We start from the raw sequence: 21763 nt of genomic DNA, 5'->3' as shown, positions 1-21763 counted from the left end.
CTGGTAGTTCACTCCAGGCTGGTAGACATACCCAGGCCCGTTGGGGTTATAGACCATCCTCTCCCTCTCATCGTCTCCTACCCGGGGCGCGTGGCGACTAAGCAGTATGACCCCAGCCACAAACAGCAGAGCCGAGGTCACCCATCCGATGTAGAGTGCCTCCCCCAGCTCCCTGCGCTGGGCGTCGATCAGCAGGGGGTTGTAGAAGTCCCGGATGATCACGTTGGCTGTCCAGGACACTGGAATGATGGTGGTGACACAGCCTACAAGGAACAGGCATCCCCCGGTCACCAGGACAATGTGCTTGGTGCGCGGCCGGTGGTCCACCACCTTAGTACACCTCATCCCCACGGCAGAGAGGATCAGAGCGATGGCGGACACCGCTACGGAGGAACACATGAGGCCTCTGGCAGCCTGCAGGTCTGCAGGGAGGAACAGCAGAGAGTCGTACACCTTGCACTGCATCCTGATGTTGGCTTGTCTGTAGCAGTTCATCCACAGACCCTCCCAGCGCGTCTCCATGACGATGATGTTCTCCTGGATAAATGCTGTCACCTTCCACATGGGCAAGCCCGTCACAGCGGAGACGCCGATCAGGCCGACAAATCCGAAGATCAGCGCCACAACCTCGCAGCAGACAGCCTCGGAGCGGGCCTTCTTCTCTACCTTCTTCTTCTCCTCATACACTGAGTCCATGTACGACTTGGCCGCTTTTTCGTCATAGGCCGGGTCCACGTAGGACTGAGGCGGCTTCCCATAGACACTGTAAGCGGTGGCACTGCCCATGTAGGACCGGTCCATGTTGGCTGGCTGTCGGTTAGAGGACCCAACCGAGGACTGGCTTATCAGAGCTCTCCTCCCTCTATCTCACCGCTGAACTAAATGAGAGGACAGGAGCCGGATGAAGAGGTTATACACCCCAAAAGAGTATGCTAACGATGCAACTCTTCTGGTTCAGGTGCTTTACGACATCAGATAAATGAAGGACAGGGAAACTGGCTGTACCTGCTTTGACGACACAAACAAGTGATTTGAAAGCCGTTGAAACCAGATTTCACAGAGACAATGACTCAGTGAATTGAGAGATGAAGGAGTTAGTACATGGGGTATTCTGTGATGAAGCAGATTGTTACTGTAATGAAATAGAAACCTAACAGTATGACTCAAACAACAAAAAACAAGCAATGATCACTTATTCTAACTGGAAGATTAAACTAAACTTAACACTTAAAATAATATTCCCAAATACTCAGGAACTCTCACCCTCATCATGGTAATTGATCAAGATCATTTGTAGTGTCTTTGGCACAATACAACAAAGGTATAATAATGTTTGTTGTACTTTAATACACAACCACCAAGCAACAAAACAATCTATGATTAAATCACATCAGAGTAAAAAATAAATCAATCAAATAATAATATCCCAGGACTCAGGAACATGTTCATCCTAATCCCACATTCCCATGGCAACAGTATTCATCCTAATCCCACATTCCCATGGCAACAGTATTCATCCTAATCACAGCGGTGTGTTGTGTTTGGTACAACACAGCAAAGCTTTATTACAGTGTAACACCGCAGATACACAGCATAAGGACACCAGATTCCCTTCCACGATTCTCAATACGTATCTCTCTCTCTCTCTCTCTCTCTCTCTCTCTCTCTCTCTCTGTCTCTGTCTCTGTCTCTGTCTCTGTCTCTGTCTCTGTCTCTGTCTCTGTCTCTCCGTCTCTGTCTCTGTCTCTGTCTCTGTCTCTGTCTCTGTCTCTGTCTCTGTCTCTCTCTCTCTCTCTCTCTCTCTCTCTCTCTCTCTCTCTCTCTCTCTCTCTCTCTCTCTCTCTCTCTCTCTCTCTCTCTCTCTCTCTCTCTCTCTCTCTCTCTCTCTCTCTCACACACACACACCCACACACACACTGTTAATTACTCCTGTGTTTTGTTCCCTTCACATGAAGAGTGAGTAAACAAGCCCAGGGTACAGTTGTTGTTCTCCATAATTCAAGTTCTTCATGTGTATAGTACTCAGATATAAAAAAGAAGATAAAAAAAAAAGAACAGTGACATGAGGAATAAAAACACAGTGAATAACTAATAACAATAACATGGCTATATACAGGAAGTATAAATTAACATGGCTATATACAGGAAGTATAAATTAACATGGCTATATACAGGAAGTAGAAAAGAACATGTCTATATACAGGAAGTAGAAAAGAACATGTCTATATACAGGAAGTAGAAAAGAACATGTCTATATACAGGAAGTAGAAAATAACATGGCTATATACAGGAAGTAGAAAATAACATGGCGATATACAGGAAGTACCAGTACCGAGTCGATGTGCAGGGGTACGAGGTAATTGAGGTAGATATGTACACTACCAGTCAAAAGTTTGGACACACCTACTCACTCAAGGGTTTTTCTTTATTTTTACTATTTTCTACATTGTAGAATAATAGCGAAGACATCAAAACTATGAAATAACACATATGGAATCATGTAGTAACCAAAAAAGTGTTAAACAAAATATATATATATATATATATATATATATATATTTTATATTTGAGATTCTTCAAAAAGCCACCCTTTGCCTTGATGACAGCTTTGCACACTCTTGGCATTCTCTCAACCAGCTTCATGAGGTAGTCACCTGGAATCCATTTCAATTAACAGGTCTGCCTTGTTAAAAGTTAATTTGTGGAATTTATTTCCTTCTTAATGCATTTGAGCCAAATCAGTTGTGTTGTGACAAGGTAGGTGGGGTATACAGAAGATAGCCCTATTTGGTAAAAGACCAAGTCCATATTATGGCAAGAACAGCTCAAATAAGCAAAGAGAAACGACAGTCCATCATTACTTTAAGACATGAAGGTCAGTCAATACGGAAAATGTCAAGAACTTTGAAAGTTTCTTCAAGTGCAGTCGCAAAAACCATCAAGCGCTATGATGAAACTGGCTCTCATGAGGACCGCCACAGGAATGGAAGACCCAGAGTTATCTCTGCTGCAGAGGATAAGTTCATTAGAGTTACCAGCCTCAGAAATTGCAGCCCAAATAAATGCTTCACAGAGTTCAAGTCACAGACACATCTCAACATCAACTGTTCAGAGGGGACTGTGTGAATCAGGCCTTCATGGTCGAATTGCCGCAAAGAAACCACTACTAAAGGACACCAATAAGAAGAAGAGACCTGCTTGGGCCAGGAAACACGAGCAATGGACATTAGACTGGTGGAAATCTGTCCTTTGGTCTGGAGTCCAAATTGGAGATTTTTGGTTCAAACCGCAATGTCTTTGTGAGACGCTGTGTGGGTGAACGGATGATCTCCACATGTGTAGTTCCCACTGTAAAGCATGGAGGAGGAGGTGTTATGGTGTGGGGGTGCTTTGCTGGTGACACTGTCGGTGATTTATTTAGAATTCAAGGCACACTTAACCAGCATGGCTACCACAGCATTCTGCAGCGATACGCCATCCCATCTGGTTTGGGCTTAGTGGGACTATCAATTGTTTTTCAACAGGACAATGACCCAACACACCTCCAGGCTGTGTAAGGGCTATTTTACCAAGAAGGAGTGATGGAGTGCTGCATCAGATTACCTGGCCTCCACAATCCCCCGACCTCAAACCAATTGAGATGGTTTGGGATGAGTCGGACCGCAGAGTGAAGGAAAAGCAGCCAACAAGTGCTCAGCATATGTGGGAACTCCTTCAAGACTGTTGGAAAAGCATTCCAAGTGAAGCTGGTTGAGAGAATGCCAAGAGTGTGCAAAGCTGTCATCAAGGCAAAGGGTGGCTATTTGAAGAATCTCAAATATAAAATATATTTTTATTTGTTTAACACTTTTTGGGTTACTACTTGATTCTATATATATTATTTCATAGTTTTGATCATATGTTCTCAATGGTGCAGCTGTAGAACTATTTGAGGATCTGAGGGCCCAGACTAAATATTTTCAGCCTCCTGCGGTGGGGGAAGAGGCGCTGTCGTGCCCTCTTCATGATTGTGTGTGTGTGTGTGGACCATGCTAATTCCTTAGTGATGTGGACACCGAGGAACAGAACTACAGCCCTGTTGATGTGGATGGGGGCGTGCTCTGCCCTCCGTTTCCTGTAGCCCACCATCAGCTCTTGTACTCTATGTGTAACTTGTCTAACTGTCGACTGCTGCAACAGTATCTTGAACAGGTACATCTCTCTTTTCAAACATAAAATGTTATCTCACTAAGACTAACCTGTATAAATACAGGTGAAATAAAGGTTGATCATAGGTATTGAGGAGCCTCTTCAGCTAAGATGTAACACGTAAAGGAGACCGTGATAGGTTGATAGGTGTGGCGGAAGAGATACCTGAGAGGGATCAGTTTTACTGTAACACCAGCTCCAAGGCCAGGCGGAACTGCTGCTACTGATGCTGCTACTGATGCTGCTACTGATGCTGCTACTGATGCTGCTGCTACTGATGCTGCTGCTACTGATGCTGCTGCTACTGATGCTGCTACTGATGCTGCTGCTACTGATGCTACTGATGCTGCTACTGATGCTGCTGCTACTGATGCTGCTACTGATGCTGCTGCTACTGATGCTGCTACTGATGCTGCTACTGATGCTGCTGCTACTGATGCTGCTACTGATGCTGCTACTGCTGCTGCTGCTACTGATGCTGCTACTGATGCTGCTACTGATGCTGTTACTACTGATGCTGCTACTGATGCTGCTGCTACTGATGCTGCTACCGATGCTGCTGCTACTGATGCTGCTACTGATGCTACTACTGATGCTGCTACTGATGCTGCTACTACTGATGCTGCTGATACTGATGCTGCTAGTCCTGATGCTGCTGATACTGATGCTGCCAGTACTGATGCTACTACTACTGATGCTGCTACTACTGATGCTGCTAGTACTGATGCTGCTACTACTGATGCTGCTGCTACTGATGCTACTACTACTGATGCTGCTTGTACTGATGCTGCTACTACTGATGCTGCTAGTAATGATGCTGCTACTACTGATGCTGCTACTACTAATGATGCTACTACTGATGCTGCTGCTACTGATGCTGCTAGTACTGATGCTGCTACTACTGATGCTGCTACTACTGATGCTGCTGGTACTGATCGTGCTAAAACTGATGCTGCTACTACTGATGCTGCTAGTACTGATGCTGCTACTACTGATGGTGCTACTACTGATGCTGATAGTACTGATAATGCTAGTACTGATGCTGCTGATACTGATAATGCTAATGATGCTGCTGTTACTGATGCTGCTACTATTGATAATGCTACTGATGCTGCTGCTACTGATGCTGCTGATACTAATGCTGCTGCTACTGATGCTGCTGATACTGATGCTGCTGCTACTGATGCTGCTGCTACTGATAATGCTACTGATAATGCAACTGATGCTGCTGCTACTGATGCTGCCACGACTGATGCTACTACTACTGATGCTGCTACTACTGATGCTGCTACTACTGACTGATGATGCTACTACTGATGCTACTACTACTGATGCTGCTACTACTGGTGCTGCTGCTACTGATGCTACTACTACTGATGCTGCTACTACTGATGCTGCTACTACTGATGCTGCCAGTACTGATGCTGCTACTACTGATGCTGCTACTACTGATGCTGCTGCTACTGATGCTGCTAGTACTGATGCTGCTACTACTGATGCTGCTAGTACTGATGCTGCTACTACTGATGCTTCTACTACTGATGCTGCTAGTACTGATGCTGCTACTACTGATGCTGCTAGTACTGATGCTGCTAGTACTGATAATGCTAGTACTGATGCTGCTGATACTGATAATGCTACTGATGCTGCTGCTACTGATGCTGCTACTACTGATAATGCTACTGATGCTGCTGCTACTGATGCTGCTGATACTGATGCTGCTGCTACTGATGCTGCTGATACTGATGCTGCTGCTACTGATAATGCTACTGATGCTGCTACTACTGATGCTGCTAGTACTGATGCTTCTGCAACTGATGCTGCTGCTACTGATGCTGCTACTGATGCTGCTGCTACTACTACTGATGCTGCTGCTACTGATGCTGCTACTATTGATGCTGCTGCTACTGATGCTGCTGCTACTGATGCTGCTACTATTGATGCTGCTACTGATGCTGCTGCTACTGATGCTGCTGCTAGTGATGCTGTTACTATTGATGCTGCTACTACTGATGCTGCTGATACTGATGCTGCTACTGATGCTGCTACTGATGCTGCTACTACTGATGCTGCTACTACTACTGATTTTGCTGCTAGCCCAATAGCTAGCTGTCTACTACAGATATGTATCTCTAAAGATTGACATTTGACCATAAGGGATATTGTGACCACTTACAAAGATATTCGATTTGTTTATCAAACTGTAATCTGACAAATTCAAAAAATGTAGGCCTCTATATACATATGGTTCTATATCAGCTAACAATACTTTCCTATGGGAGCAGAGTTTTCAGGTAGAGGGTGAGGAGAGGGGGAGGGGCTGAGGGGGGAGGAGAGAGAGAAAACAGGAACAGAAACTGAAAACCAGTAGGACCAGTTGGGTTAGTCTGCCACCCCTCCTCTCCTTCAAAGGTAATCAAACACCACTATCTTCCAACAGAGAACAGCCCATCTGACTGAAACCGCCATGACCAGGGGAATCAGGTGTTGAAAACAAAACAGCAAAGAGTCATTCACTGTTTTTCTTTCTTTCACGGTTAGGTACGTCGGCTTTTCACCAACTCTACCAGAACAACAAAATGAAACACATGAGCTCAACACACATTAATGGTATCATAAAGTGTATAACATTTACATTTACGTCATTTAGCAGACGCTCTTATCCAGATCGACTTACAAATTAACTAACTCTACTTATGGGAAACGTTGATCTGAAAACCCACCGGCATCTTCCAACTAAAACTTTGGAAGGATGTGACCTTTCTAAGGTTTGAAATATCTTGAGAGGCTTAACAGTACGTGTCATCGTGGGTGGAGCTTTAGACAGGATATTACATTGGTAACAACAGCACAGCAGATATCCTAATGGCAGCCTGTTCCCTTGATAATGTGGTCCTCTGTAGCTCAGCTAGTAGAGCACAGCGCTTGTAACGCCAAGGTAGTGGGTTCGATCCCCGGGACCACCCATACACAAAAAAATTAAATATGTATGACTGTAAGTCGCTTTGGATAAAAGCGTCTGCTAAATGGCATATTATTATTATAAAGTTGATTCAAATGGGACGAGGAACCAAATGAAAGGGATTCAAGTTTACATGTCACGTGCACAAGTACAGTGAAATGCCTTTCTTGCGAACTCAAAACCCAACAACGCAATAACAATGTAACACTAGAAAAAATACATGAGAAATATGAAGAACACAATAAGTAAGTAAACATACTATAAACAGGGTCAGTTTCAATACCATATTTACAATGTGCAGTGATTCTGGAGTGATAGAGGTAGATTGTATTGATCACGTGCCGAATACAACAGGTGTTACAGTGAAATGCTTCCTTACGAGCCCATTCTCAACAGTGCAGAGTTTAAAACAAGGAAATAGTAACACACTAAAAACAATAACAAGGCTATATACAGGAAGTACCGGTACCGAGTCAATGTGCAGCGGTACGAGGTAGTTTAGGTAATTGAGGTAATACAGTGTGTACATGTGGGTAGGGGTAAAAATGTGTGGGTAAAGTCCAGTGAGTGTGCATCGAACCAGTGCAAAACAATTAAGATAAACACATAAATAATAGAGGGAGTCAATGTAAATAGTCCGGGTATCCATTTGATTAACTATTCAGCAGTCTTATGGTTTGGGAGTGCCTTTTGGTCACAGACTTGGCGCTCCGGTACCGCTTGCCGTGCGGTAGCAGAGAGAACAGTCTTTGACTTGGGTGGCTGGAGTCTTTGACAATATTTAGGGCCTTCCTCTGACACCGCCTGGTATAGAGGTTCTGGATGGCAGTTAGTTCGGCCCCAGTGATGTACTGGGATGTACACACTACCCTGGCCTCTGTAGCACCTTGCGGTCAGATGCTGAGCAGTTGCCATACCAGGCGGTGATGCAGCCAGTCAAGATGCTCTCAATGGTGCAGCTGTATAACTTTTTGCGGCTCTGAGGGCCCGTGCCAAATCTTTTCAGCCTCCTGAGGGGGAAGAGGCGTTGTCGTGCCCTCTTCACGACTGTGTTGGTGTGTTTGGACCATGATAGGTCCTTAGTGATGTAGACACCGAGGAACTTGAAGCTCTCAACCTGCTCCACTACGGCTCCTTTGATGTGAATGGGGGCGTGTTCGGCCCTCCGTTTCATGTAGTCCACGAGAGGGAGAGGTTGTGTCCTGGAATCACACTGCCAGGTCTCTGACCTCCTCCCTATAGGCTGTCTCATCGTCATCGGTGATCAGGCCTACCACCGTCGTGTCGTGGGCAAACTTAATGATGATCTTGGAGTACATGCAGTCATGGGTGAACATGGAGTACAGGAGGGGTCTGAGTACGCACCCCTAAGGGGCCCCCGTGTTGAGGATCAGCGTGGCAGATGTGTTGTTGCCTACCCTCACCACCTGGGGGGCGGCCCGTCAGGAAGTCCAGGATCCAGTTGCAGAGGGAGGTGTTCAGTCCCAGGGTCCTTAGCTTAGTGATGAGCTTGGAGGGCACTATGGTGTTGAACGTTGAGCTGTAGTCAATGAACAGCATTCTCACGTAGGTATTCCTTTTGTCTAAGTGGAAAATGGCAGTGTGGCGTGCAATAGAGATTGCATCATCTGTGGATCCGTTGGGGCGGTATGCAAATTGGAGTGGGTGCAGGGTTTCTGGGATGATTGGGTTGATGTGAGCCATGACCAGCCTTTAAAAGCATTTCATGGCTAAAGATGTGAAAGCTACAGGGCGATAATCATTTAGACAGGTTACCTTGGCGTTCTTAGGCACAGGGGACTATGGTGGTTTGCTTGAAACATGTAGGTATTACAGACTTGGTCAGAGAGAGGGTCAAGGTCATATTAGATAGTCCGTGTAGCCTGTTGGTGTCAGACTTGATGCACCAGTAGCGCTTGCAGTGCGGCAGCAGAGATTAAGTTAACAATCATCTAAAAATAACTCCTAGAATGTATTTTTTATCAATGATTGTTTAAACACAGCTTCCCTCCCTCCTCTCTCCTCTATCCTCCCCTGCCTCTCCTCCTTCCTCCCTCCTCTCTCCTCCCCCTGCCTCTCCTCCCCCCTCTCTCCTCCCTACTCCCTCCTCTCTCCTCCCCCTGCCTCCTCCCTCCTCTCTCCTCCCCCTCCCTCCTCCCCCTCCCTCCTCTCTCCTCTCTCCTCCCCCTGCCTCCTCCCTCCTCTCTCCTCCCTCCTCTCTCCTCCCCCTGCCTCCTCCCTCCTCCCTCCTCTCTCCTCCCCCTGCCTCCTCCCTCCTCTCTCTCTCCCCCTGCCTCCTCCCTCCTCCCTCCTCTCTCCTCCCCCCTGCCTCCTCCCTCCTCTCTCCTCCCCTGCCTCTCTCCTCTCTCCTCCCCCTGCCTCCTCCCTCCTCTCTCCTCCCATGCCTCTCCCTCCTCCTCCACCTGCCTCTCCCTCCTCTCTCCCTCCTCCTCCCCCTGCCTCTCCCTCCTCTCCCTCCTCTCTCCCTCCTCTCTCCCTCCTCCTCCCTCCTCCCTCCTCTCTCCTCTCTCCCTCCTCCTCCCCCTGCCTCTCCCTCCTCTCTCCTTCCTCCTCCCCCCTGCCTCTCCCTCCTCCTCCCCCTGCCACCTCCCTCCTCCCTCCTCTCTCCTCTCTCCCTCCTCCTCCCCTGCCTCTCCCTCCTCTCTCCTGCCTCCTCCCCCTGCCTCTCCCTCCTCCTCTCTCCTCTCTCCTCCTCCCTTCCCCTGCCTCTCCTCCCTCCCCCCGCCTCTCTCCTCCCTCCCTAATCTTTTATAGTAGCCCCCTTTAAAAATAGCCTTAAAACTAGTCTCTTGTCTGTAGCATATTGGACAATAAGATAAATGGAGACTATTCCCTTCATGTGTCCTAAATGGCACCCTATTCCCTACATAGTGCACTACTTTTCACCAGAGCCCTATGGGACCGGGACAAAAGTAGTGTACTTAATAGGGAAGATTCAGATTCAGATTAACTGAATTAATCCCACCAGGGGGAAATTCATTTGGTCATGTGCTTAAAAAGATAGTACATAAAACATGAAAACACAGAAACTACACAAAATAATTCATTCAAAGTGCTATAGCTGGACATTTAAAGTGAAAGTGGGTCCCATTTGGGACAGAACCTACATAAATTATAGTCCTGCAGACTCAGATTGCCGTCTCCTCCAGTCACTTCTCATTAAACCCGTTCCTCCGTTCTCTCTCTCCACTCCTGTCTCTCTCTCTCCACTCCTGTCTCTCTCCACTCCCCTCTCTCTCTCTCCACTCCTGTCTCTCTCCACTCCACTCCCCTCTCTCTCTCTCCACTCCTGTCTCTCTCCACTCCTGTCTCTCTCCACTGCCCTCTCTCTCTCTCCACTCCTGTCTCTCTCCACTCCCCTCTCTCTCTCTCTCTCTCCACTCCTGTCTCTCTCCACTGCCCTCTCTCTCTCTCCTCTCCTGTCTCTCTCCACTCCCCTCTCTCTCTCTCTCCACTCCTGTGTCTCTCCACTCCCCTCTCTCTCTCTCCACTCCTGTCTCTCTCCACTCCCCTCTCTCTCTCTCCACTCCTGTATCTCTCCACTCCCCTCTCTCTCTCTCCACTCCTGTCTCTCTCCACTCCTCTCTCTCTCTTTCCACTCCTGTCTCTCTCCACTCAGGCTCTGATGGATTCCATCAACAGGAGGGGTTGAACCGTAACAGGGTGTCAGCTGTAGCCTCAACAACACACTATAAAGCCCATCTGGGGCTCTGTAGTGCTGCAGTAGTGGAGCCCTGTCCCCCCCCCCCCCTCTACTCTGGGGCTCTGTAGTGCTGCAGTAGTGGAGCCCTGTCCCCCCCCCCTCTACTCTGGGGCTCTGTAGTGCTGCAGTAGTGGAGCCCTGTCCCCCTCTACTCTGGGGCTCTGTAGTGCTGCAGTAGGGAGCCCTGTCCCCCTCTACTCTGGGGCTCTGTAGTGCTGCAGTAGTGGAGCCCTGTCCCCCTCTACTCTGGGGCTCTGTAGTGCTGCAGTAGTGGAGCCCTGTCCCCCCTCTACTCTGGGGCTCTGTAGTGCTGCAGTAGTGGAGCCCTGTCCCCCTCTACTCTGGGGCTCTGTAGTGCTGCAGTAGTGGAGCCCTGTTCCCCCTCTACTCTGGGGCTCTGTAGTGCTGCAGTAGTGGAGCCCTGTCCCCCCCTCTACTCTGGGGCTCTGTAGTGCTGCAGTAGTGGAGCCCTGTTCCCCCTACTCTGGGGCTCTGTAGTGCTGCAGTAGTGGAGCCCTGTTCCCCCCTCTACTCTGGGGCTCTGTAGTGCTGCAGTAGTGGAGCCCTGTCCCCCCCTCTACTCTGGGGCTCTGTAGTGCTGTAGTAGTGGAGCCCTGTTCCCCCCTCTACTCTGGGGCTCTGTAGTGCTGCAGTAGTGGAGCCCTGTCCCCCCTCTACTCTGGGGCTCTGTAGTGCTGCAGTAGTGGAGCCCTGTTCCCCCTCTACTCTGGGGCTCTGTAGTGCTGCAGTAGTGGAGCCCTGTTCCCCCTCTACTCTGGGGCTCTGTAGTGCTGCAGTAGTGGAGCCCTGTCCCCCTCTACTCTGGGGGCTCTGTAGTGCTGTAGTAGTGGAGCCCTGTTCCCCCCTCTACTCTGGGGCTCTGTAGTGCTGTAGTAGTGGAGCCCTGTTCCCCCCTCTACTCTGGGGCTCTGTAGTGCTGCAGTAGTGGAGCCCTGTTCCCCCCTCTACTCTGGGGCTCTGTAGTGCTGCAGTAGGGAGCCCTGTTCCCCCTCTACTCTGGGGCTCTGTAGTGCTGCAGTAGTGGAGCCCTGTTCCCCCTCTACTCTGGGGCTCTGTAGTGCTGCAGTAGTGGAGCCCTGTTCCCCCTCTCTACTCTGGGGCTCTGTAGTGCTGCAGTAGTGGGAGCCCTGTTCCCCCTCTACTCTGGGGCTCTGTAGTGCTGCAGTAGTGGAGCCCTGTTCCCCCCTCTACTCTGGGGCTCTGTAGTGCTGCAGTAGTGGAGCCCCCCCTCTACTCTGGAGCTCTGTAGTGCTGCAGTAGGGAGCCCTGTTCCCCCTCTACTCTGGGGCTCTGTAGTGCTGCAGTAGTGGAGCCCTGTCCCCCCCCCTCTACTCTCTCATCTATTCCACTGCACTCAGTGTGGACCTACTGGCTGTGTGGAGTGGACACACACGCACTCCGTGTCACTGTCAATTATCCCTGTTCCAGAGATCAGAGCGAGAGATGGTTCCAGACTCAATCAAGCCACTGATCAGCCGTGTTAGTTAGGTGAGTGACAGGGTGTGTGTGTGTGTGAGTGTGTGTGTGAGTGAGTGACAGTGGCCAGCCAGGGTGACTGTCAGAGACAACATCTCCAGCAAACTCACTCCCTTGCCAAGATAAGGGCTGTGCCCCAAATGGCACCCTATTCCCTATTAAGTACACTATATGGCTCTGATTAAAAAGTAGTGCACTACATAGAGAATAGGGTGTCATTAGTGACGGAACTTTGTCTTCACAAGGACACAAATACGGGAGGGGAGGGGATAGGTTGGGTTTAATAGGTTGGGTTAATGACATGTAGTCTGGGTTTAATTAAGTTTTTTTGTACAAGGAAAACACCAGTACATTCATCTCCTGCCGGACATAGCCCTGTTGTGTCCTGTTAGTGGTTAAAGACCAGAGCAGACTGACAGGGAGGGAGGGGCTCAGGGAGGGGAAACCATGGCTGCTCCATGTTTTCATGACAAGGGCCAAGCAAATACACTGCTCTACACCTCCCTGCTCTCCTCCACTCTGTCCCTCTTTCTCCTCTCCTCTGTCCATCTCCTCCTCTGTCCCTCTTCCTCCTCTCCTCTGTCCCTCTCCTCCTCTCTGTCTCTCTTCCTCCTCTCTGTTGCTCTTCCTCCTCATCCTCTTCTCAGTCCCTCCCCTCCTCCCTGTCCCTCTTCCTCCTCCTCCTCTCTGTCCCTCTCCTCCTCTCTGTCCCTCTTCCTCCTCTCTGTCTCTCTTCCTCCTCTCTGTCTCTCTTCCTCCTCATCCTCCTCCTCTTCTCAGTCCCTCCCCTCCTCCCTGTCCCTCTTCCTCCTCCTCCTCTCTGTCCCTGTCCTCCTCTATGTCCCTCTCTTCCTCCTCTCTGTCCCTCTCTTCCTCCTCTCTGTCCCTCTTCCTCCTCCCGGCCCCTTCCTCCTCTCTGTCTCAATTCCTCCTCTCTGTCCCTCTTCCTCCTCTCTGTCCCTCTTCCTCCTCTCTGTCCCTCCTCCACCTCTCTGTCCCTCTCCTCCTCTCTGTCCCTCTCTTCCTCTGTCCCTCTTCCTCCTCCTCCTCTCTGTCCCTCTCCTCCTCTCTGTCCCTCTTCCTCCTCTCTGTCCCTCTTCCTCCTCTCTGTCCCTCTCTGTCCCTCAATTCCTCCTCTGTCCCTCTTCCTCCTCCTCCTCTTTGTCCCTCTCTTCCTCTGTCCCTCTTCCTCTCTGTCCCTCTCCTCCTCTCTGTCCCTCTTCCTCCTCTCTGTCCCTCTTCCTCCTCTCTGTCCCTCTCCTCCTCCTCTGTCCCTCTTCCTCCTCTCTGTCCCTCTTCCTCCTCTCTGTCCCTCTCCTCCTCCTCTGTCCCTCTTCCTCCTCTCTGTCCCTCTCCTCCTCCTCTGTCCCTCTTCCTCCTCTCTGTCCCTCTCCTCTTCCTCCTCCTCTCTGTCCCTCTCCTCCTTTCTGTCCCTCTCCTCCTTTCTGTCCCTCTTCCTCCTCTCTGTCCCTCTCCTCCTTTCTGTCCTCCTTCCTTCTCTCTGTCCCTCTTCCTCCTCTCTGTCCTCCTTCCTTCTCTCTGTCCCTCTTCCTCCTCTCTGTCCCTCTTCCTCCTCTCTGTCCCTCTTGCCCCTCTCTGTCCCTCTTCCTCTCTGTCCCCCTCTTCCCCCTCTCTGTCCCTCTCCTCCTTTCTGTCCCTCTTCCTCCTCTCTGTCCCTCTTCCTCCTCCTCCTCTCTGTCCCCCTCTTAGTCCTCTCTTTCCCTCTTCCTCCTCTCTGTCCCCCTCTTCCTCCTCTGTCCCCCTCTTCCTCCTCTGTCCCTCTTCCTCCTCTCTGTCCCTCTTCCTCCTCTCTGTCCCTCTCCTCCTCTCTGTCCCCCTCTTCCTCCTCTCTGTCCCTCTTCCTACTCTCTGTCCCTCTCCTCCTCCTCTGTCCCTCTCCTCTTCCTCCTCCTCTCTGTCCCTCTCTTCCTCTCTGTCCCGCTCCTCCTTTCTGTCCCTCTCCACCTTTCTGTCCTCCTTCCTCCTCTCTGCCCCTCTTCCTCCTCTCTGTCTCTCTTGCCCCTCTCTGTCCCTCTTGCCCCTCTCTGTCCCCCTCTTCCTCCTCTCTGTCCCTCTCCTCCTTTCTGTCCCTCTTCCTCCTCTCTGTCCCTCTCCTCCTTTCTGTCCCTCTTCCTCCTCTCTATCCCCCTCTTCCTCCTCTCTGTCCCTCTCCTCCTTTCTGTCCTCCTTCTTCCTCTATGTCCCTCTTCCTCCTCTCTGTCCCCCTCTTCCTCCTCACTGTCCCTCTCCTCCTTTCTGTCCCTCTTCCTCCTCTCTGTCCCTCTTCCTCCTTTCTGTCCCTCTTCCTCCTCTCTGTCCCTCTCCTCCTTTCTGTCCTCCTTCCTCCTCTCTGTCCCTCTTCCTCCTCTCTGTCCCTCTACTCCTCTCTGCCCCCTCTTCCTCCTCTCTGTCCCTCTCCTCCTTTCTGTCCTCCTTCCTCCTCTCTGTCCTCCTTCCTCCTCTCTGTCCTCCTTCCTCCTCTCTGTCCTCCTTCCTCCTCTCTGTCCTCCTTCCTCCTTTGTCCCTCTTCCTCCTCTCTGTCCCTCTCTTCCTCCTCCACCTCTCTGTCCCTCTTCCTCCTCCACCTCTCTGTCCCTCTTCCTCCTCTGTCCCCCTCTTCCTCTTCTCTGTCCCTCTCCTCCTCTGTCCCTCTTCCTCCTCCTCCTCTCTGTCCCACTCCTCCTCTCTGTCCCTCTTCCTCCTCTCTGTCCCTCTTCCTCCTCCTCCTCCTCTCTGTCCCTCTTCCTCCTCTCTGTCCCTCTTCCTCCTCTCTGTCCCTCTTCCTCCTCCCTGTCTTTCCTCTCCAGAGACCTGACCCATTATTTCACCTCCTGGCTGTGAGCAGGACAGTCATGCTGCTACAGTTTGGCAGCTTCTCAATGAGACAGGTTGACCTGTTCAGAATAGCCCTATGCAGCAGACCTCCTCTCACCTCTTTCTCTGGCTCACATCGATCTCTCTCTCTCTTCTCATCCCTCGTTGACTGTGCTTGTCTGACTTCAGCGGCTGCTCTGTGGTCTTGAAAGTCAGAGTTTTCACCTGTTCTGCTGCTCACCTGCTGTTCTGAAACAGTGTGGTCTTCCCTCTCTTTCCGGATCACCTAGAGGAATAGTTTTCTCAGAATTTGCTATTTATTCCAGACATGTCTGGGCATTTTGTACCGAAGTGTCGCTCTGTCTCTTGACAAAACGGTTCTCTGCAACCTTTCACAGTCCATAGAAACCACTAGAGGCTGAGGTTGAACCAAACCATGACTGAAAACAACAGTACAGAGCTGTAGATGATAAGTAGGAAACCAATTTATTTGATATGATATCAATACATTGTAATATTTACATACAGAGTAATACAAATGTAGTCTTAGTAGCACACTGGGTTGTTTCACAAGAAATATTATTATTATTATTATTATAGGATTTATTTTCAACTTCAACATTTTCCACTAGTTTCGACATCTACACCATCTTGATTGCATCCAGCAAGTTTGGCATTTATTTGAGAAAGTTATTTTTTTGGGGGGGGGGTCTGTTGTGGTGGCAAATATCATCAACACCAATACACTAAACAAATAAATAAAAAATATGGTTTGAAAATGCATTATTAGTGGTTGAACAACAAGATTTCATTTCTTAACAGAAAAATACTATTGAATGTATACGCAAGTTCTCCACAACAAAGAATGTGCACAAACAGTGTTGGTCATACTAAAGGTGAGAGAGAGTAGTAGCTAATCAGAACGGCTGTACTAAAGAGCAGTAAAGGTTGATAACATGACTGGAAAGTTGTTGTTTTTTAAACCTAAAGAGAAAAATGATAAATATGACAATTCAAGTAAAACAGGATTTAGTTGAGTAAAAATAAGAAAAGAAAAAAAAACTGCCTCAGTAAAGAGTGAAGACGGGGTTAATAAAACATACATCTGTTATTCTATGTCATCACAGAACAAACTAAATCGTTTTGAGACTAAAAAAGCTAGCCTGGTTTCGGTTTGCAAAACAGGAGGTCAAGATTATATACGCAACCAAGAAAGTAAACTGCTGCTGCAAAAAAAAAAGTGTGGAGATAAAGAGAATAATGTGGAAACAGTCAACTTCGAAAGACTTGACTAGTCGGTCCTCTGTCATTGTGTATTATTTGATATTGAAATAATATACAGCCCTTTACTATGATACAAAGTCTCGGTCTCTCAGTCAAGGCTTCATGTGTTCACAACAAATACCCACGTGGCAACAATAAGCAGGATACCCATAGTCAGGAATCTGCCCCTATGTGCAAACCATGCCAATCAACAGTATTGATTAGGGTCCATGATTGTCCCGTTAGACAGTCAGTCTGTCAGTGTCAGCCTCTTACAGCTTGGCCTCTACGTCACCATGATTGGAAGACCCCCCCTCCATGTCGCCATATCATTGGTTGATTGGATAAGACCCCTTCTTCTCCCTGTATTCCAGTATTGCTCCCATTGGAGGGCTTCAGTTCAAGGTTCACCAGTCTATCTGTACACTACAAAACAACACGTTCAACCACATTGGCAAGGAGGAGTTCTCTCAAAGTAGCTGTGCCGTACATTATTGATGGATGGGGATTGATTGAGAGTTCACTGATCGCCTCTTGTCTTGTAGCCCACGGCTGCGTCCCAAATGGCACCCTATTCCCTATGTGGTGCACTACTTTTGTCCAGAGCCCTATGGGATACCCTATAGGCCCTGGTCAAAAGAAGTGCACTAATGGTGCCGTTTGGGACGCAGTGTCATGTAAAGCTTTCTGTCTGAGGCACACGGTCTGTAGCGTTCTGTCTCTTCTTCTAGTCTAGCTCTGTGTGTCCGGGGGGGCAGTCCTCCCTGCGTACCCAGATGTCCTCACCCTCCTCCCTAGCCCCCTGGTCATCCACACTCACACCAACCAGGGCACACTGCTTCCCCAGGTGGGAGAGCCTCATCCCTGGGGTAGTGGTCCCCGTGGCTCCCTGGAGCTGGGGGTGTTTAGGGCCCACCTCTTGGCCTTCCTCTCCCAGGGACAAGGCCCCTACAGGCCCCTCTAGGTCTGTGGTGGATGGGGGTTCAGTGGAGGGTCCTCTGACAGACTGGCAGAAATCGTCGTCGTCACTAAGGATGTCCGTCTCTTTCACGTCTCCTCCTCCTCCTTCCGCCTGCGTCTCCTGCTCCTCCTCGTAACGCTCCAGGTCAAACTGCTCCTCCACCCAGCGGTCTGTCTCTCCCCGTCCCTGTCCTTCCTTTTGTCCCCGCCCCTCAGGCTCTTCGGGGGACAGTGGGGACAGAGGGGAATCCTGGTCCGGTTCGCCATCGAAGACGATGTCTGTGTCGATGGTGAAACGGTTCCGCACCAGCTTCCTCCGGCCCAGGGTCCGCGCCGGGTCTGACACTGCAGAGGGAAGGACAGACACACGTCATGGTTTCAGTGGCATGGATTGATTAGATAACCTTGCTTCAACATTCAACAGATGAGATATAAAATATACACAGCGTAAGCTAGGTGTTAGCTTTTACCTGCTTTAATCACGCTCACACACATACACACGCACGCGCGCGCGCACACACACACACACACACACACGCACGCGCACGCACGCCACCCCCACCCCGCCCCCCTACCTGCTCTGTGCATGGCAGGTCTCGCTCCCTTCAGGGCACAGAGGCGTTTGCCTCCGAAGGGGACGTACTGCTGGTTGGGGGGTAGAGACTCTGTCTTCATCAGCTGACGCCGTTGTTTATCTCTCAGGATGGAGTGGATTGTCTTCAGGAAGTCCTTCTTACTGTCCACAGAACTGGATGAGACAGAAATTGATTTAATTTGTTTGGATGATTAAGACGTTCTCAGATCGTTCAGACATATATAGGCCAACAGCCACAACATTAAACAGCATCAAGGAGTTTCCCCTCTTACAGTGCCTTGGGCATTTGGAAAGGCGCTATATAAATTAATTAAATATGAAAATAATTAAATTATTTAAAATGAAAACTATTAAACGCTTTTGAAGGTGGTTCCAAAATAAATCAGTGACTTAATGTCATTATCGTCCTCCGTCAGGACTGACAGACATGCCATCAGGAGGCTCACCTGCAGCACAGGTGGAATGTCCTCTCCGGCCGTCCTTCTGACTCGGACTTGACGTGGACGATCTCACACACGGCAGAGCCCTCTCCGTCTGCGAGGAACACACACACACACAGTTATAGCCTCACGTACAGAACAGTACAGCTCACTGACTATCTTCATAATCTCACTCGTCTATTCAGACAGAGAACATTACAATCATGTATATTCAGACAGAGAACATTACAATCATGTCTATTCAGACAGAGAAGGACATGTGACAAAACGTAAATGTATTTCAGGATTCATCAGTATGGCTCACTGTACTGTACCTTGGTTATTGAGGGTTCTATATTGAACTGTACCTTGGTTATTGAGGGCTCTATATTGAACTGTACCTTGGTTATTGAGGGCTCTATATTGAACTGTACATTGGTTATTGAGGGCTCTATATTGTACTGTACCTTGGTTATTGAGGGTTCTATATTGAACTGTACCTTGGTTATTGAGGGCTCTATATTGAACTGTACCTTGGTTATTGAGGGCTCTATATTGAACTGTACATTGGTTATTGAGGGCTCTATATTGAACTGTACATTGGTTATTGAGGGCTCTATATTGAACTGTACCTTGGTTATTGAGGGCTCTATATTGAACTGTACCTTGGTTATTGAGGGCTCTATATTGAACTGTACCTTGGTTATTGAGGGCTCTATATTGTACTGTACCTTGGTTATTGAGGGCTCTATATTGAACTGTGCCTTGGTTATTGAGGGCTCTATATTGAACTGTACCTTGGTTATTGAGGGCTCTATATTGAACTGTACCTTGGTTATTGAGGGCTCTATATTGTACTGTACCTTGGTTATTGAGGGCTCTATATTGAACTGTGCCTTGGTTATTGAGGGCTCTATATTGAACTGTACCTTGGTTATTGAGGGCTCTATATTGAACTGTACCTTGGTTATTGAGGGCTCTATATTGTACTGTACCTTGGTTATTGAGGGCTCTATATTGAACTGTGCCTTGGTTATTGAGGGCTCTATATTGAACTGTGCCTTGGTTATTGAGGGCTCTATATTGAACTGTACATTGGTTATTGAGGGCTCTATATTGAACTGTACATTGGTTATTGAGGGCTCTATATTGAACTGTACATTGGTTATTGAGGGCTCTATATTGTACTGTACCTTGGTTATTGAGGGCTCTATATTGTACTGTACCTTGGTTATTGAGGGCTCTATATTGTACTGTACCTTGGTTATTGAGGGCTCTATATTGGACTGTGCCTTGGTTATTGAGGGCTCTATATTGAATTGTACTGTACCTTGGTTATTGAGGGCTCTATATTGTACTGTACCTTGGTTATTGAGGGCTCTATATTGAACTGTACATTGGTCATTGAGGGCTCTATATTGAACTGTACCTTGGTTATTGAGGGCTCTATATTGTACTGTACCTTGGTTATTGAGGGCTCTATATTGTACTGTACCTTGGTTATTGAGGGCTCTATATTGAACTGTACCTTGGTTATTGAGGGCTCTATATTGAACTGTACCTTGGTTATTGAGGGCTCTATATTGAATTGTACTGTACCTTGGTTATTGAGGGCTCTATATTGTACTGTACATTGGTTATTGAGGGCTCTATATTGAACTGTACCTTGGTTATTGAGGGCTCTATATTGAACTGTGCCTTGGTTATTGAGGGCTCTATATTGTACTGTACCTTGGTTATTGAGGGCTCTATATTGAACTGTACATTGGTCATTGAGGGCTCTATATTGAACTGTACATTGGTTATTGAGGGCTCTATATTGAACTGTACCTTGGTTATTGAGGGCTCTATATTGTACTGTACATTGGTTATTGAGGGCTCTATATTGAACTGTACCTTGGTTATTGAGGGCTCTATATTGTACTGTACCTTGGTTATTGAGGGCTCTATATTGAACTGTACCTTGGTTATTGAGGGCTCTATATTGAACTGTACCTTGGTTATTGAGGGCTCTATATTGAACTGTACCTTGGTTATTGAGGGCTCTATATTGAACTGTACCTTGGTTATTGAGGGCTCTATATTGAACTGTACCTTGGTTATTGAGGGCTCGGACTTGGAGGGTGTCTGTGGAGATCATGTGACGGAAGCGGAATGGGTCCTTGTCTTCAGACGAGACTGACGATGCTCGATGGGAGCCACCCTGAGAGACACACAGACAGACCTTAGATACACCCCCCAACAGACAGATACACACCCCAACAGACAGATACACACCCCAACAGATGCATAAATCATTTCCGAAGTATCTATGTAATGCTTATGAAGACTTTATGAATGCTTTATAAAGCTTTTATATGTTACAGGGGTGTGAGCTGCAGAATGGTTTAGATGACTGTGTGATACGTGTTTTACATCAGCTGGGACCACTGACCCGCTGGACTAGTCATGGAAGGTACCACTGACCCGCTGGACTAGTCATGGAAGGGACCACTGACCCACTGGACTAGTCATGGAAGGTACCACTGACCCGCTGGACTAGTCATGGAAGGTACCACTGACCCACTGGACTAGTCATGGAAGGTACCACTGACCCGCTGGACTAGTCATGGAAGTGGTGCTTCAACAAAACCAAATACATTAGAACCCCTTGATGGGAAGGGAATATCACTGGTAGGATTCCTTAGAACCCCTTGATGGGAAGGGAATATCACTGGTAGGATTCATTAGAACCCCTTGATGGGAAGGGAATATCACTGGTAGGATTCATTAGAACCCCTTGATGGGAAGGGAATATCACTGGTAGGATTCCTTAGAACCCCTTGATGGGAAGGGAATATCACTGGTAGGATTCATTAGAACCCCTTGATGGGAAGGGAATATCACTGGTAGGATTCATTAGAACCCCTTGATGGGAAGGGAATATCACTGGTAGGATTCATTAGAACCCCTTGATGGGAAGGGAATATCACTGGTAGGATTCATTAGAACCCCTTGATGGGAAGGGAATATCACTGGTAGGATTCATTAGAACCCCTTGATGGGAAGGGAATATCACTGGTAGGATTCATTAGAACCCCTTGATGGGAAGGGAATATCACTGGTAGGATTCATTAGAACCCCTTGATGGGAAGGGAATATCACTGGTAGGATTCATTAGAACCCCTTGATGGGAAGGGAATATCACTGGTAGGATTCATTAGAACCCCTTGATGGGAAGGGGAATATCACTGGTAGGATTCCTTAGAACCCCTTGATGGGAAGGGAATATCACTGGTAGGATTCATTAGAACCCCTTGATGGGAAGGGAATATCACTGGTAGGATTCATTAGAACCCCTT

The 21763-nt window shown here is 48.4% G+C and overlaps 3 protein-coding genes across 7 annotated transcripts in view; all 3 read right to left on the bottom strand.

Moving 5' to 3' along the window:
• cldn8.2 (claudin 8.2) overlaps positions 1 to 904 on the bottom strand; it is a 1663-nt gene extending 759 nt beyond the window's left edge. Inside the window, exon 1 of the mRNA XM_041877108.2 lies at positions 1 to 904. This exon is cut by the window's left edge and continues 759 nt beyond it. Within this exon, the coding sequence (XP_041733042.1) occupies positions 1 to 801 (801 nt within the window). The 5' untranslated portion in view covers positions 802 to 904.
• A 3386-nt stretch (positions 905 to 4290) lies between these two features.
• On the bottom strand, positions 4291 to 6917 carry LOC123484439 (chitinase-like protein PB1E7.04c). Its single transcript, XM_045214802.1, has 3 exons — positions 6912 to 6917; positions 5484 to 6301; positions 4291 to 5395 (listed from the first exon to the last, which is right to left on the bottom strand). Exons 1-3 carry the CDS (start codon positions 6915 to 6917, stop codon positions 4291 to 4293), a joined length of 1929 nt encoding a protein of 642 aa, XP_045070737.1.
• An 8735-nt stretch (positions 6918 to 15652) lies between these two features.
• Positions 15653 to 21763, bottom strand: part of LOC121566851 (rho guanine nucleotide exchange factor TIAM1) — a 195513-nt gene continuing 189402 nt past the window's right edge. For all 5 annotated transcript variants that reach the window (XM_045214379.1, XM_045214386.1, XM_045214385.1 and 2 more), the window contains 4 exons: positions 20517 to 20625; positions 18450 to 18537; positions 17984 to 18156; positions 15653 to 17753 (listed from right to left, as the gene is read on the bottom strand). In XM_045214379.1, coding sequence (XP_045070314.1) covers positions 17176 to 17753; positions 17984 to 18156; positions 18450 to 18537; positions 20517 to 20625 — 948 coding nt within the window. In that variant the 3' untranslated portion in view covers positions 15653 to 17175. The remainder of the gene's footprint in view (positions 17754 to 17983; positions 18157 to 18449; positions 18538 to 20516; positions 20626 to 21763) is intronic.

Source organism: Coregonus clupeaformis, chromosome 5, assembly GCF_020615455.1.
Source record: "Coregonus clupeaformis isolate EN_2021a chromosome 5, ASM2061545v1, whole genome shotgun sequence".
Classification (NCBI taxonomy): domain Eukaryota; kingdom Metazoa; phylum Chordata; class Actinopteri; order Salmoniformes; family Salmonidae; genus Coregonus; species Coregonus clupeaformis.
This window is presented reverse-complemented; position numbering and strand designations above follow the sequence as displayed.